The following is a 14,863-nucleotide window of genomic DNA, read 5'->3' as shown; positions in this document are numbered from 1 at the left end:
TCTCTTACTATCTGGATCGCACACGCCAGTTCCGGGTGGATGACCAACTCTTTGTTGGTTACGTGCGCGCTAAGAAAGGACGGGCGGTGCACAAGCGGACCATCTCTCGGTGGATCGTGTTGTGCATCCAAGCGTGTTACTCCTTGGCTCCGGGCCCACTCCACTCGGGCCACGGCGACTACTACTGCCCTGGGCCGGGGAGTCCCCTTGCAGGACATTTGTCAGGCAGCTACGTGGGCCTCGCTGCACACGTTTGCGAGGCACTACTGCCTGGACAGCCAAGTCCGGAGGGATGGCTTCTTAGGCCGTTCTGTCCTCCAGGACTTTCTGGTGTGATTATTGGTTCGCAGACCCACCACCGGGGTTGATGTTGCTGGGGTATCTATTCTAAGGTAAGGAATCTATCACTAACGTTTCTTTCAGATGCACAAGTTACTACTTGTGTAACGATATATCTGTAAGAGACATTAGTTAGTGATAGATTCCTTACCAACCCACCCATCCTCCCCGTTCTGCGAACCGATATCTAGGGTTAAGGTCATCCCCTTTCAGGGCCCTAGTTTCAATGGCACCAGTGTTGGTTTTTAACATGGCTCTGCGTTTCTGGCGCGGAAAAGCTGTGTCTAAGAACTGACGTCAGCACGCGGAGGTGGCGTCTAAGTACTCCGACGTCATCACGGCGCCGACGACGCCTACCGATGCGCAAGGGTACTGCTACGCAAAATATTTCCGGATCCTGTCTGACTTTTGGGGATATTCTAAGGTAAGGAATCTATCACTAACTAATGTCTCTTACAGATATATCGTTACACAAGTAGTAACTTGTGCTTTTGTTTCTCCGGGTCTAAAGTGCCTGGTGTTGATGGCACAGTGTAGCTCTAATATGTTTGTTCTTGTCGTCTCTATGGAGATGATGGCACCTTCTGGATCTTAGTTTTTAGGTTAGGCCTGGGCAGTGCATGTGCTGCTCTGCAAGGCATGCTGTATTCAGGTAGGGGCTTGAAGCTCCGCCCACTCACGGACATAATTTTCATTGGCTTGCGTCATTGTCAGCTGTAAACTGTCGCTGTTCATTGGTCAATAGGCTTAATAGTCCCTCCTTTTACTGCCTTTTCTCATTTTATAACCTCCCATGGCGACACCCCCTGTTACGTATGTTGTTACTTAGTAGGTTTTAATTACAGCCTCCGAGCACTATTTTCTCAAACAGCTTTGTTCTGTTGCAGGCAGACACACACGCTCTCTCCTAACGCTTTAAAAAACAAGCATTGGCATTGCCAATAGGTCTCGCTTGTGGGACCTTATAAGTATTTAGTTTTGCAGCACAATATCCGATTATGCAACAAGGATATTGTGCTGCAAAACTAAATACTTATAAGGTCCCACAAATGCGAGACCTATTGGCAATGCCAATGCTTGTTTGATTGTATACTTTCACTGTAAATATGACCAATCCAAGATTAGAGAACATGAAATGAGGTCAGACAATATATTCAATCAGAAAGCACTCCGTTTCCCACAAGTAAGGCTCCCCGGTCGGATGAATAATAAGCTCACAATCAAGGAATAAATAATTCAAGTTTACAGACACAAATGAAAGGAGTGTGCTTATAAGCAAACATACACCGAACTTGCAACAGAAGCCCCCACCCGGAACGAACTAGAAAACATGACATAATAACAATAAAGATGAGGCTCAGTAGGGTGGATTGCAAATGAAGAGGAAAACGGAGAGCAAATAACAGAGGATTTGACTAAAATCAGTTTCCGACACACCGACTGCAGCAAAGCACCCAGGGAAATGGGTTTGAATTTAAATTGAGACAATACCGCAGAAAGAGCTTTAGTGCTCGATTGTAACTTAAGCAATAGAAGCCAGCCCTGTAATTGTTTTAGGCGACAGTATTGTCAAAGGAGCATCTTTCCTTCTAAGTACATACATTGTTGCTTCAGCACCTCCTATAGAAATGCCAACTCCAGCAAGAAAGAACAGGGCTGCCATTAAAACCCAGTATGTATTAGCTTTCGCAGAGCAGCAAACTCAGCTGATATGGCTTGTAAAAAAAAAAAATGCGTGCGCCGGGAAAGGAAGGCAGAAGGCAGAGAAGGGGAGGGGGGAGTAAAAAAAAAAAAAATGCGTGCGCCGGGAAAGGAAGGCAGAAGGCAGAGAAGGGGAGGGGGGAGGAGAAATGCGACACGGCGGGCAGGGGAGCGGCGAAAATGACTAATTAGGGGAGGAGAAGCCGAGAAGCCGCAGAGCGCACGCTGGGCGAAGCCCTTTGATGTGCTCTGCGGCAAATGGAGGGAGGCTGATGCGCGTTCATGTTTGAACACGTGGTTCACATGAACTTCATGAAAACGCCAGCAAAAAGCTGGTGTTTTCATGATGTTTTCGCCGCTTGAATTCTCGCTCCGCTCGATGCGCATGCGCGCATCGATAGGTCGCGAGACCAAAAAAATTATAGCACAGGCGCCGAACGCATTTACAATGCAATAGGTCTTGCATTTGTAAGAGTTTAAGCTATTGGCATTGTAAATGACCATGCTTTTTATTTATCGGTTTTAAAAATAACATATAAATAAAAGGCATTCTCACTTACAATGCCAATAGCTCAAACTCTCGTAAATGCGAGACCTGTTGCATTGCAAATGCTTGTTACTCTTTGGAAGCACTTGATTTTACTTGACAGAATATGGAGGAGGACTGTTTTCGTAGACCGTGGGAGTGTGTACTTTATTCCTGTGGCAGGTGGATGAGGGTGGAGACTTTGACAAAGTCAGTGAAGACTAAGAAAGGTTTGCTGATTAGAGGGTGGCATTGCATTTTCATTTGTTCCAGGTGAGGGCGTTTACAGGTCAGGGCTGCCGTTTGATATCTCCCTGATTATTGGATCGACCTCCATGTGCAGAGAGGTCACACTTCATTGTGCCCTTGTTTTCTTGGGGCCAGACCCATGGCTACCTGCTGTGAAAAGCTGAGATTTACACACAAGCTGTGAATGGAGAGCAGCCTGGAAAAGACATTCGAATAGGTACCAATTCAAATTGGTTCTGAAACACGAGGCAGTCAATCCGCATCCCATGACTGGAAAATGTGTATAAAAGTAGAATGCAAACACCACCACTTTGTGAGACCATGGAAGCAAGTGCTCTGGTGTCTCCTTGACTGACATGCCGATCACCCAGGTGTGAAGGGACATCACCTGAGGCTTATTGTTTCTGCTGGAGAACGTGAGGCCCTACCTAGCGCCTCGAAGCATATCTGCGTGGCGATAGAGGGAAAGAGTCTGCACTTCAGCAAGACAGTTTGTCCAGACGTCCAGCACGAGGTAGCCCCCAAAGAAAGAGAATGAGTGTAACAAGGCATTATTGATTTCGTTTTTTAGGTCTCGCCTAAGCAGCACGCAAGCGCTTCTTAGAGAGACCTCTGGGCATTGCTCAACACTATTGTTAAAACTCGAGCATGTTTTGCACTGCTCTCTATGGGCATTTGTGTTATGTTATCCGACATTTGTAGCGCGCACGGATACTCAAGAGTGCACGTTTGGCGTTTTTCCTTGTAGGAGCAAGCAGCGGCGCCATCTGTTTGCAGTTAACCCGCCTTGCTGATCGCTCCCCCATGGTAAACGCTGGACATGCTCTCAGCGTCTACAAGCGTCCAGCTGGCGCGACTCATGTTTAACATGCAAAAGAAGCGCATGACTCGAGAGCCCATCATGTAGCTAAAACATTTCGTTTAAAAAATAAAATGCACACCGTGATTTATCTTTAATACAGCGCTTGCTTTAAAAAAAATATAAATTATATTTAACCCAGTACACATACAACGTTTTTTCTGTGCCTGGCGATAAATAAGTGCCCATGAAGCCACGGGCCTGGAACTGGGCCTCGCCGGCATGGTTTGCTTAGCAGAGTGCGGGCAAGGGGAGCGGCATAGCGTGCAGAGCGCCACTTCCTTGTAGGTTATGAGGGGGCCGTGGCGTCCACGAGGCGGACTTTGGGAGACCGATACCTCCCCTCTGCACTGCAGGCTTACTTGGTGACTCTACTGGCTGCGGGGACAAACAGTGCTCCTGGACAGGTGACACTGGATCCTCCCAGCATGAACTGAAGAGCTGGGCGCACTCCCCGGTGGAGGCCATTTACTAACTTGTGGTGAGCTGGGAGGCTGGTCCTGGCTATGCCCTGGGGGACCTTGACAAGCTCACAATTATTTTGAAGGCGCTACCCAGATGACCTGTTACTCACGAGGTCTGGAGACGTGTTCCTATAATTGTTCTCCTGACAAAGTGATTGGCTGCAGCTTGCCAGGAGCTGCATGTCTGTCGTCTGAAGGCCCCTTTTTTTTGTTTTCCTTTGATAGTCCTCGGATGGGAGAATGCTGCCTTTAGTGACTTTCAATTTGTATCTTTGCGCTCGGTGGGTTACTATGGAAGATACTGTTTTGCCATGACGGAACATTAGAAGTCTCCAATTGTATGCCAGATAGCCTTTAACAGTTCTAGACCCACAGAGGGGATATGATTATCGGAAAGACCGTACTGAATTGGGCTAGCATGCACATATTAACTGTTAGTTATGATGCTCTCTGTTCTGTCTGCTTTTTACATGCTTTAAAGTAAATTTTCTTTGCAGCTCATATTTAAGTACTACAGTTGGCATTGCAGGGTCCTGGTAGCCTGGTTCTTGGTTATGACACTGTGCGAGGGGTGCTCTCTGTAGGCCTGGACGATCGGGCCGGAGTTATTTGGACTCACTGCCTGTGGGTGGGGTGGTTGTCTGGGGTCAAAGTTGTGGGATGTGGCTATTGTTGTATTACAACTGTGCCTCTCTCGGTAGCAGGAGGCTGCCTCCCACGCCTCTCTTGCTGTTCAAGACGGGTCGGACCCACGGGACTCCGCTGTTCAGTAAATATTCTGCGAGACTGCTGACATCTGAGGAGGGGTTGATGTCTCCCAGGTCTTTAGAAACGGGACCCACTGCGCCTGGATCCAGGCTTTCTTTGGAGGCAGATTCCGGCAAGGCTGGTGCCACAAGGCTTCTCCCTGTTGCCTTGGCACGTTTCCTACTCTGTGATACCACGCGCTGCTGCAAAGACGCCGGGATTATCCAAGTGGGTGCCTGCTTTTGCTCCAGACGCACCGGGGAAGGGTGCATGTCCCGAGAGCTATGTTTTCACTGAGGGAAGTTGAGTGCTTTCAAGCGCTACAATCGATACCCAGTAGCGCTCAGCCCGTTGAAAACACAGGCTGCTTCCAAAAATACATGCGGTGAATAAAATTATGGTAGAAACAGGGAGGGAGCCATCCAGTTCATAGATAACTGGGGAGCGCTCAGAATGTATTAGGCAGCCCAGCCTACAGAGTCACATGGCAGAGTGGCAGTCCCTTCAGCAACTTAGCAGGTAGAAAGTTAATCCAACAAAGCAAGTAGTCCGAAATGGCGGTACCTGCAGGCAACACAGCAATCCTCTGGTACAGAATATAGAGCCAGGAGTGCCTGGTTACAAGTCCACGCAGGGACTTTCACTGCTATGTTATAGCTTTTCTTCAATGGCATTTGCCTTTCCTATGCTTGTGTGGTTGCACCTATTACTGTAAGCGGCTGCAAGTGGCTGTGTTTCCAAATGTGTGAATGTCTGTCTGTGCATGCATGTTTCTATGTTTCTGTGTTTGCACATTTGTGTGTATATCTGCATCTAAAAGAGTATTTTTTAAGTACATACAAAAGACCCAGGGGGTGAGTGAAAGTGCTTTACTAAAAACAATATCTGTACAAATAACTACTGGCTGGGAAAAGATTCACCTCATTAGCACTTAAAAGGGGTCATCCAGGGAAGGGAAAAACAGTTCTCTTTAGCTAGTACTGGTACTACATATCCAGCAATTGCCTACAATCTTTGATTATGTCTGCCACGGGTCTGAGACCTATTGTGACATCATTCACAGGATGGCCATATAGGGCAACAAAAATGATAATTACTTAATTATAAATTATAAGTAAAAAATTACTTAACTATAACCCCGCGCCAGGATACTCTCCAGTAACGGAGCGCGTTATAAAATGGTTTATACTTATACTTATACTTAACTTCAGCATGCTACACAGCAGGTACACTGCTCTACAACCTAGCCTAAACACATTACCAAAGCCAATAGGTCTGGCAAAACAGTTATAAGGTCCCAAAGATGAGACCTACTGGCCATGCCAATGCTTTTTTCTCAGTTGTGTTGTGTTCATGGCTGTGATGAAACAAACATATGGGAGGCGGTGCACACACAGTCGTCCGTGTAATGATTTAAAATTACAATTCTGTCTCCTAAACTGAACAATATTTATGCAACTACTACTTTACTTGGAAACCTAACTAATAGCATTGAAACATGTGCATTGTACTGTTGGTGAAATATATATTTTGTACCCACAAGCTTGCATTCCTATCTTTTTTTATGTGGTTAAAGTGCATTGGCAATAGTTTGAGCTTTCATGTTTTATTCAAATACAATTTAGACTGTGCTGAAATAGACGTAAAAAAGATTCTGTTGCCCATAATTTATCACCAGACATAAATCTGCATCTTGGCAAGTTATTGATGGTGGAAGCACTCCGTGGAAATAAGACACTAAAAAGCTGGTTGTTATTTCACAGACCTGGAAGAGTTTTGCGACTACCTGAAAAAGCGGTTTGATTTTGAGCAGGTTACTCTTAAGAAATTCAGATCCTGGGCTGAAAGAAGACAGTTCCACCGGGAGATGAAGCGGAAGGAAGCAGAGGCTGAACGGCCGATCCTACCAGCTAATCGGAAGCTGATTACCTTGTCTGTGCGTGATGCACCAACCAAGAAAGGTTAGTGGAAGCCACATTGCATAAAAAGTTTTAAAATGTTGGTTAGGATTAACTAAATAATTTTTATAGGTATTGAAACCTATGAGTAAGGAACATGTTACTTGCCTGTACCACTTGGTTTGCTAACTGTAGAGTTGTAGATTCACATGTTATAGACGCTTCTGCCGTCAGTGTTTGTGTCCGAATGTTTCACGTTTTTTTTCCTACTGCGTTTCAGTTTTGAAATGACGTTAGGTACCTCCCCTAAAACCTACAATGCATCAGGACATAAACTCCACCTCAGATTTTGTTCACCCCCCCCCCCACCAAACATCCCTTCCCTCCCAAACAAAACGTATTTACGCTTTATTAAAAGATAGCTTCCATTTGATCAAATAAACAGAGAACGTGCTAAAATGGGCATCTTTTTTGTTTATTACACACAATACATTTGGTTGAACAAAGCTCTGTGAAAGAGTGAAACAAGGCAGGAAAGGTGACCCCCTCATAGGAATAGTGCCAATACTCTGGTAGTTTCTACCGCTTTAGGAATCTTACAAGCTGCACTATCCCATCATTCCTAGTAGGGCGATGGGCAATCTTTTTTGGAGCAAATAGGATCTATTCATAATGTGTTTTAAATCTGTGTCCTAAAACGTGTGGCTGTAGGTGGGCATTTAAGAATTCGGAGGTGATACCGTCCGGCCGTGAAGCTGCTAACAAGAGGACAACACCAACTGACTTGGCCCCAGCCCTACAGGCCTGTTGATCCTTGAACCTGCTCCTGCTAAATCCCGGCGTCTCCTGCGGACAGCAACCTTGGAAACCCCCGAGGACCTGCCTGCCTTGACCCTCTTAAAGACTGGGACTCCCATGAGCAGTGGTTCTGCTCAAACAGCAATACCCCTGGTGCCAGCCAGGAACTGCGTATCCAGCCCACTCTGCACCCGCCGAACCCGCCCTGTGTCAGAGTGGACAAAGACTCTGAGGACAACAGGAGGCTCCTCCAACCGCGACCAGCAGAGGGTAAGATTTCCCGACGTCCAAAGACACCCCGGCGCCCCACAGTCCCTTGTGTCCAACTCCTGGGAGCCCACCTATCCTCCGAGATCCCAACTTACACCTCGAAGTGTTGGTCGCTCCTGAAGAGTCTCCGTCCCCGAGCCTGCAGCCTTTCTTCACCATTCAAGATCTCCATTCAATAACATTGAGCACATGACTGCTCAAAAGCACCCTGCACCCAGCCGCCCTAGTGGTCCTGGCAATGCAACCTTTGTCCTAATCCACTTCCCCATATGCCCTGAACAAGTGACCAGGAGCCCAGCTCCCACAGCGCGTGGCCTGCTAACCAGCACCACCAACCACAGCCCCCCTGCCTTCCGTTGGATAACATTGGGCCTAACTACCTCTGCACCCCGCTGCCCCTGTGCCGCTGAGCGTATAGAAACTGTACCTACCTGACCCTGGGAGACCCCGGAGTCTATGCCCGAAACCTTAACTCTGCCAGACGGGAATTTACTCCAAAGCCGAAAACTCACTGTTCGAGGCATTTGAGCTGCAGATTGCACACTATGCATAGATTGCCACCTAGTGTTGGGCCCGGATGTTTGCAGTTTGATTTGTGGTAGAAAAGACTTTGGAAGTCACGGGATAGGTGACTCCTCCTTTGGATGATACTGCGCATGGGCATTGGCTCCATCCCCAGATTGTTTTTTTCCGCCACCGGGCTCGGGGGTGTTTCCAGCGCTTCGCTTTGAAACCGATTTCCTTCCGCGCGCAATCCTCACCAACTTTCAGTAAATAAGTTTTTTTTTTTTTTTTTTTTTTTTTTTTTAAAAAAACCTTTATTGAGAAAAAGGATAAGTACAAGCGCAGGCCTACAACCACAAGGGCCGGCCGCAAAATCAGGAGAGTTAAAAGGGAACAACATCATGTGTACGGTAGGATGAATACAGGATAGACGAGTAATGAAATCGTTACACAGTAAGCGCCAGGATAAGAAAGGTTTCATTTTATGATGTATAGAGGAGGCAGAAACCATATCTACCCATGTGTCATGCAACATACTCAGAAAAAGAGGGGGGGGGCGAGAGGGATGCAGCCCCCTACGCAATCGAATAACCACAGTAGAGCAAAGCCCAGATACATCCAATGCCCATCAAAGGTTCAAAAATAAAGGACAAATCGTAGCAAACAAATAAATGGGTCACCGCATAGACCGCCCTCCCGCCCCGAAAAAGGAGAAAGTGCAGACACCTACGAAACGAAGGAGAAAGAACAAAGGGACATAGCCCACCCCCTAGAAAGAAAGCAAAAAAGGGACCATAGAAGAAAACAAACTAAAATAACAAACACCCCCCCCACCCTACATCACTGTAATGGCTATGGCCTATCCCACTAAACAGCGTGCCTGTCGCCCAGAGTCACCCGAAATATAGAAGAAAGAGAAAGGGAATAATAACGAAGGGAAAAAGAGAAAGGGATAAAAGGAGAGGAAAAAGAGGGAAGAGGAGAAGAGAGAAGAGAGGAGGGGAGCCAGCGATCGAAATACAGAACACCACCCCACCCGCAATAACGGATCACTAGTCGAGGTCAAAAAGGGGATACTGAGAAAAGCCTACATAAAGGATAAAGACAGGAACTGTCCAAATGATGAGGCACGGAGATGCCAATTAACAAAACAAAAGTCCCGCAGGCACCCAGGCACGATCACCCCTGTCCACTTCTATGAAAAGCAGAGCTGCCAGACCCCGCCACGGCCAGGAAACAGCATGATACAGTAGGTTCATACCAGTCAGGGAAAGCAAGTGGGATCTTCACGGAACACCGTCTCGGCGAACAAAAAGCAGCCAGGAAAACTCGGCAGCAGTCAGAATGCAAAAGTAACCCAAAGATCCACGTGGCCAAGCACAAAGTCCGGGCTGTCCAGCACAAAGCAAAGAAGTCAGGATGTAGGAAATACTGCTGCATCGGCACCGGGTCCACTTGATCCCATGGAATCGAACACCCAGCCGGATATCCCAGCACAGCAGCTGGAGAAGTCTCAACAATACCAACTCGGGGAGACGACACCGCGTCACAAAATGGCTGAACAACCATGGCGGCGATCCGCAACTCCAAGTCCCGGCAGTGCAAGGACAGGTCGATCCGCAGAGCACCCAGGGCGAACAAGACCGTACTCCGTGTAGGGGCCGCCCGAATCAAACGAGGTCTGGGGAGAGCAAATGCAGCAACGTCCCTGTCTCCAGGAGGAAGACACTCCGAGGGGCCATCCGCCATCTTGTGCATATCGCCCGCCGCCATTGTCGCATCCGCCGCCAAGCCCACCAGGAGTGCCGGAGGCCCCAGGACACACAGCCGATCCGCGGCGGATGGCGCTCGGCGGAGAAAGGAGAGTCACCAGAAGAACGGGCGTGCTCCCCACAACACTCGGGGGAGCCCTGCACCGGATCCCAGGCGGGACAATCAACAGGAGTGGGCTTCTCACCTGAGGGGTGCCAGACAACGCGGCTTCTCTTCGTCGGGCCGGCAGACAATCAGGCATGCGGGGTGGCTCACCATCGGGGGTGGGTCCGCTCCGGCGCTTCCGGCTCGCGGCTCTCAGGCTCCCACCATCGGGTCTCTTCAGCGGTTCCGGGCCGCCGGCACTCCGAACACCTCCGGGCAGACACAGCACTCGAGGCCCCGGCGTCAGGGCCGGGAAGGCCAGCAAGGTTACAAGGGCAGAACGAGGAAACCACTGCACGCCAGAGCCCCGGAAAAAGAAGGTAAGTGAAGGCTCTTCCCAGGTAACCAAATTCGGAACACCCCGACCAGGATTAAAGACAGGATAGGCGGCGGGGAGGAAGGGACCACGGAGCAAGGCGTTTATGCGACTGTTCCGATCGCCATCTTGGCTCCTCCCCAGGAAATAAGTTTTGAACGCTTTTCCACTCAACGCTATTCTTTAACATCGAATACTTCGATTCCGGTCGACGGCCTTCGGGCCTAGCTAGGCCTCAACTCCAGCTCATGGAAAGGACGCCATTTAAAAAGTGTCCTCAATGTGGGTCGAAGTTTCCCCACACCGACCTTCATGAAGTGTGTAACCTCTGCCTCTCCCCCGAGCACAAGGCCAAAGACTGTTCCGCTTGGGCCTCTTTCCGGTCCAAAAAGACTATCCGGGACTGAAGAGCGAGAAGAACAATGGCTCGATCTTCAACTTCCATTCCGGTTGACATCTTTGAGGAAGGCGTCAACGTCCCAGAACAACACGACGTCGACAGCGGTTCCAAAGAAGAAGTAGTAGGTTCGGAAGTCGAGAACATCAGCACAGCGGGTCGTAAGTAAGACCGTCGACGCCAACCCTTCCTCGACACACCCAAAGAAGGCCCCGGTCCCACCCTCGGGCTCTGGTGCACACCGACACTCCGCTTCTACTGCCCCACCTTCGGGCCCGGCTAAGAAGCCAATTAAGCCTTCAGGAGACTCCGGCTCGAGTCAGCCTTCGCACGGTGCCGGCGCCATCTTACCGGCACCGAAAAAGACAATGACACCGGCTACGCCGACGTCCAAACCATAGGCGCCGAAACTCACTACTCCTTCGGCACCGAAACCCAGGTCCGAACCAAGCAAAGCCGCTTTGGATTCCAAAAAACCACCGGAACCGAAAAAACAACCGGAACCAAAGAAACAGTCGAATCCAAAAACCATCGGAACCGAAAAAACCATCGGAACCGAAAAAACCATCGGAACCGAAAAAACCATCGGAACCGAAAAAACCATCGGAACCGAAAAAACCATCGGAACCGAAAAAACCATCGGAACCGAAAAAACCATCGGAACCGAAAAAACCATCGGAACCGAAAAAAACATAGGAACCGAAAAAATCTTCGGAGCCGAAAAAGACTCCTGCTTCCCCAGCAAAGGACATTGTCAAAAAACCAAAACAACCCGCTTTGGTGCCGAAACCACCCCAGATGTCCCAAATGTCCCTCAGGATGACTTGTACCCCTCAAGGCCTTCCTCACCAGAAGACACTATAGGGTTTAACGAATGAATACACAGGGCTGCACAATATCATGGTGTAGACATACATACAGACCCTGTAGAGGAAGACTTCCTAATGGATACCTTTGATAATGCACAAAGGTCCACATCCATTTTACCAATGCTTAAGGGAGTGATTAAGCACGCTTCTGAAGTCTTCATAGACCCAGTCAGAACTCGGGTCATTAACCCTCGTATAGAGAAAAAATATAAAGCTGCCCCTTCAGACCTGGCATACATTAAAGGGCCGGTACCACTAGACTCATTTGTAGTTTCCAACGCACGCAAGAGAGCAAACTCGCAAACATCGGGTGGTGCCGCACCACCAGATAAAGAGTCTAACTTAATTGACGCATCAGGGAAAAGAACTGCGTCTCAAGCAGCAAACATGTGGCGTTTTGCCAATACACAGGCATTGTTAGCCAGATATGATAGGGCACATTATGACGAGTTAGTCACTAATGACACCTCCCTGACAGGTACAAGGATAGAGCTAACAAACACATCTAAGAGGGTAAGAACATTACAAACACCTCCATTAGGTGTGCCCTGGATGCAGCAGCGTCTAGGGCTGTTAACACCAGCGTTTTACTATGCAGACACGCCTGACTACGTATATCAGGTTTCAAACCTGAGGTACAAAGTGTCATTCTTAATCAACCGTTTTATGAGCAACACCTATTCGGACCCAATGTCGTATCTCTTGAAAAAAATGAAGAAAGATACAGACACCGCCAAATCTATGGGAGCCCCGCAGGCTCCCAGACGTTCATTTCGTCGCTCATCCTATAGAGGTGCCACTAGAGGATATTCCTCAGACACAGCTTCTACCTCATTCAAAGCCCCCACACAGTCCACTTACGGCAAGGGCTACCAAAGGAGTCGTTACAGGGGTAACCATAACAAGGGCAGAGGTAAAAATAACAACTCCCCCTCTACCTCTACCCCTGCCCAATGACTCCCTTCCCCTTCCCCCGTCCCATTTCACACCTGTCGGGGGAAGACTCAAACAATACCTGCCAGCATGGGAAAACATCACATCAGACAGGTGGGTGTTACAAATAATTCAATCAGGTTACTGTCTGGAACTAAAGTCTACCCCCCCCCCCCCCAAACATACCACCCAGGCAGCGTCCAATGTCACAGGAACATTTAACATTGCTCAGACAAGAGGTAACATCCCTCCTGCATAAAAATGCAATAGAAATAGGTTCGAGGCATGTGGGCTGCTAAATTCATATCTTAGCATTAGATCGCCGCCTAGTGTTGGGTCCGGATGATCGCAGATCGTTGTCCTGGAAGAGTCTTCGAAGTATCCTGAGATAGGTGGCTCCTCCCCTGGACTACAGTGCGCATGGGCATGGGCTCCATCCCCAGATTGTTTTTTTCCACCATTGGGTTCGGATGCGGTCTCTCTGTCTCTCTGTCGGAACCGAGAAAAACTAACTTTTTACGGCCAAAATGCCTTGTATTCTTTGCGTCGGTATTGTTTGCGCACGGTCTTGAGTTCTTCCGTCTCTTGGAGTCGGAATCAACGGAGTGATTGCACTCTTCGGACATCGAGGCCTTCTCAGCGCGACACGACGCAACTTTCCAGCATGGAGCGGAGTCCGTTCAAGTACTGTCCGCTCTGTGGGTCCAAATACCCACATATCGACGTGCACCCGGTCTGTAACAAATGCCTTTCACCAGACCATAACGAAGACAACTGCAGGGCCTGCGCAAAATTCAGGTCGAAGAAGACACTCAAGCTTCGGCGCGCGGTGCGCCTTGAGGCCAGACAAGCGGCCCCGGCTCCGGAAAACATCTTCGGCGACCGAGAAGAGGAGGACCAGAGCCATCATCTTCAAATCTCCCCGCCCGAGACGGAGGTCGAGGCAGATCCGGAAGACGACGACGGAGTCGTGGATCAGGGCCTTGAATACGTCGACGAGGTAGGGGACGTCGAAGAGATTTATGGGGCCGCGGAAGATAGCTCAGGGGACGAGCTATGCCCCGAAGGTTGCGAAGATCAAGATCGGGTCACGGGATCGCCTGTCGGCCTTACCCAAGACCCCGTACCGCAAGCCTCGGCCCCGCCTTCAGGCCCGGCCACGGACATACTTGCTGCGCAGCCCGTATCGAAACCGAAACTGAAACTATCGGTATCGACTACACCTAAAATGGCCGACCCGAAAACGAAACCGAAAGTTATCGATTCGAACGACCCGAAGATGGCGGCCGTACCACCAAAAACGACGACACCCGCTGCTGCATCGACTCCGTCGACCTCCGGTCCACAAAAGTCGAAGAAATCTGTCGATTCCACAGGGTCGAAGTCGGCGCCAGAGGAGGGATCCTCTAAGAAGGGTGGTCGGCACGGGTCCGCCGCTGCGACGCCGTCAAAGCCCGCCAAAGCCAGCGACACGGCTCCGGTTCCGACTGGGACTCCGTTAGTCGGACGCGTGGTGGTGACGGAGCCGACAAAATCACACGGATCGAAGGCTCGCACATCTGCGCATCGGTCCAAGGACTCTGGGTCGGCGGCTGCGGCATCGTCGTCCAAGACTCAGAAGGGCCAACAGGACGTCGGATCCGAGGGCAAAGTAAAGTCCTCCTCGTCGGCGCCAAGAGCCGCTGTAAGTGACGCGTCCCTCGTCGCCGCTTCACTACAGAGAATCAGGGAGAAGGCCTCTGCTACGCCGGCTCCGATGCCATCGCCGCAGAAGCCGATGGACATTCCGGTGAAGCCTGCGGGTAAACTTCTCTTCCTTCTGCCGCCAAAAGAGACGTCGAAGGCCTTTTCAACAAAATCGACGCCAAAGAAGTCGGATTCTTCGACGGCGGGGGCACTTTCAAGTCGGGTACTCGACTCTGAAGAGGATGCGGAGCGTTTTATCGACGCAGACACGGGCAAATTGACCCTTTATAAGAGGAGGATCACTTCACAGCCGGTGGACTCCTATGTCATCCCCCTAAAGAAAAAGAGGCTTCCTGAAGACGCTTCAGGCCTCATGGAGCCTATCCAGCC

The 14,863-nt window shown here is 49.5% G+C and overlaps 1 protein-coding gene across 1 annotated transcript in view; it reads left to right on the top strand.

The window, feature by feature from the left end:
- Positions 1-14,863, top strand: part of DGCR8 (DGCR8 microprocessor complex subunit) — a 256,117-nt gene that overhangs the window by 103,054 nt on the left and 138,200 nt on the right. The window contains exon 7 of the mRNA XM_078667925.1: positions 6,649-6,846. Within this exon, the coding sequence (XP_078524051.1) occupies positions 6,649-6,846 (198 nt within the window). The remainder of the gene's footprint in view (positions 1-6,648; positions 6,847-14,863) is intronic.

The sequence above is a fragment of the Lissotriton helveticus genome, chromosome 11 (genome assembly GCF_964261635.1).
Source record: "Lissotriton helveticus chromosome 11, aLisHel1.1, whole genome shotgun sequence".
Classification (NCBI taxonomy): domain Eukaryota; kingdom Metazoa; phylum Chordata; class Amphibia; order Caudata; family Salamandridae; genus Lissotriton; species Lissotriton helveticus.
Note: the sequence above shows the minus strand (reverse complement) of the source record. Positions and strands in the feature narration are given on the sequence as shown.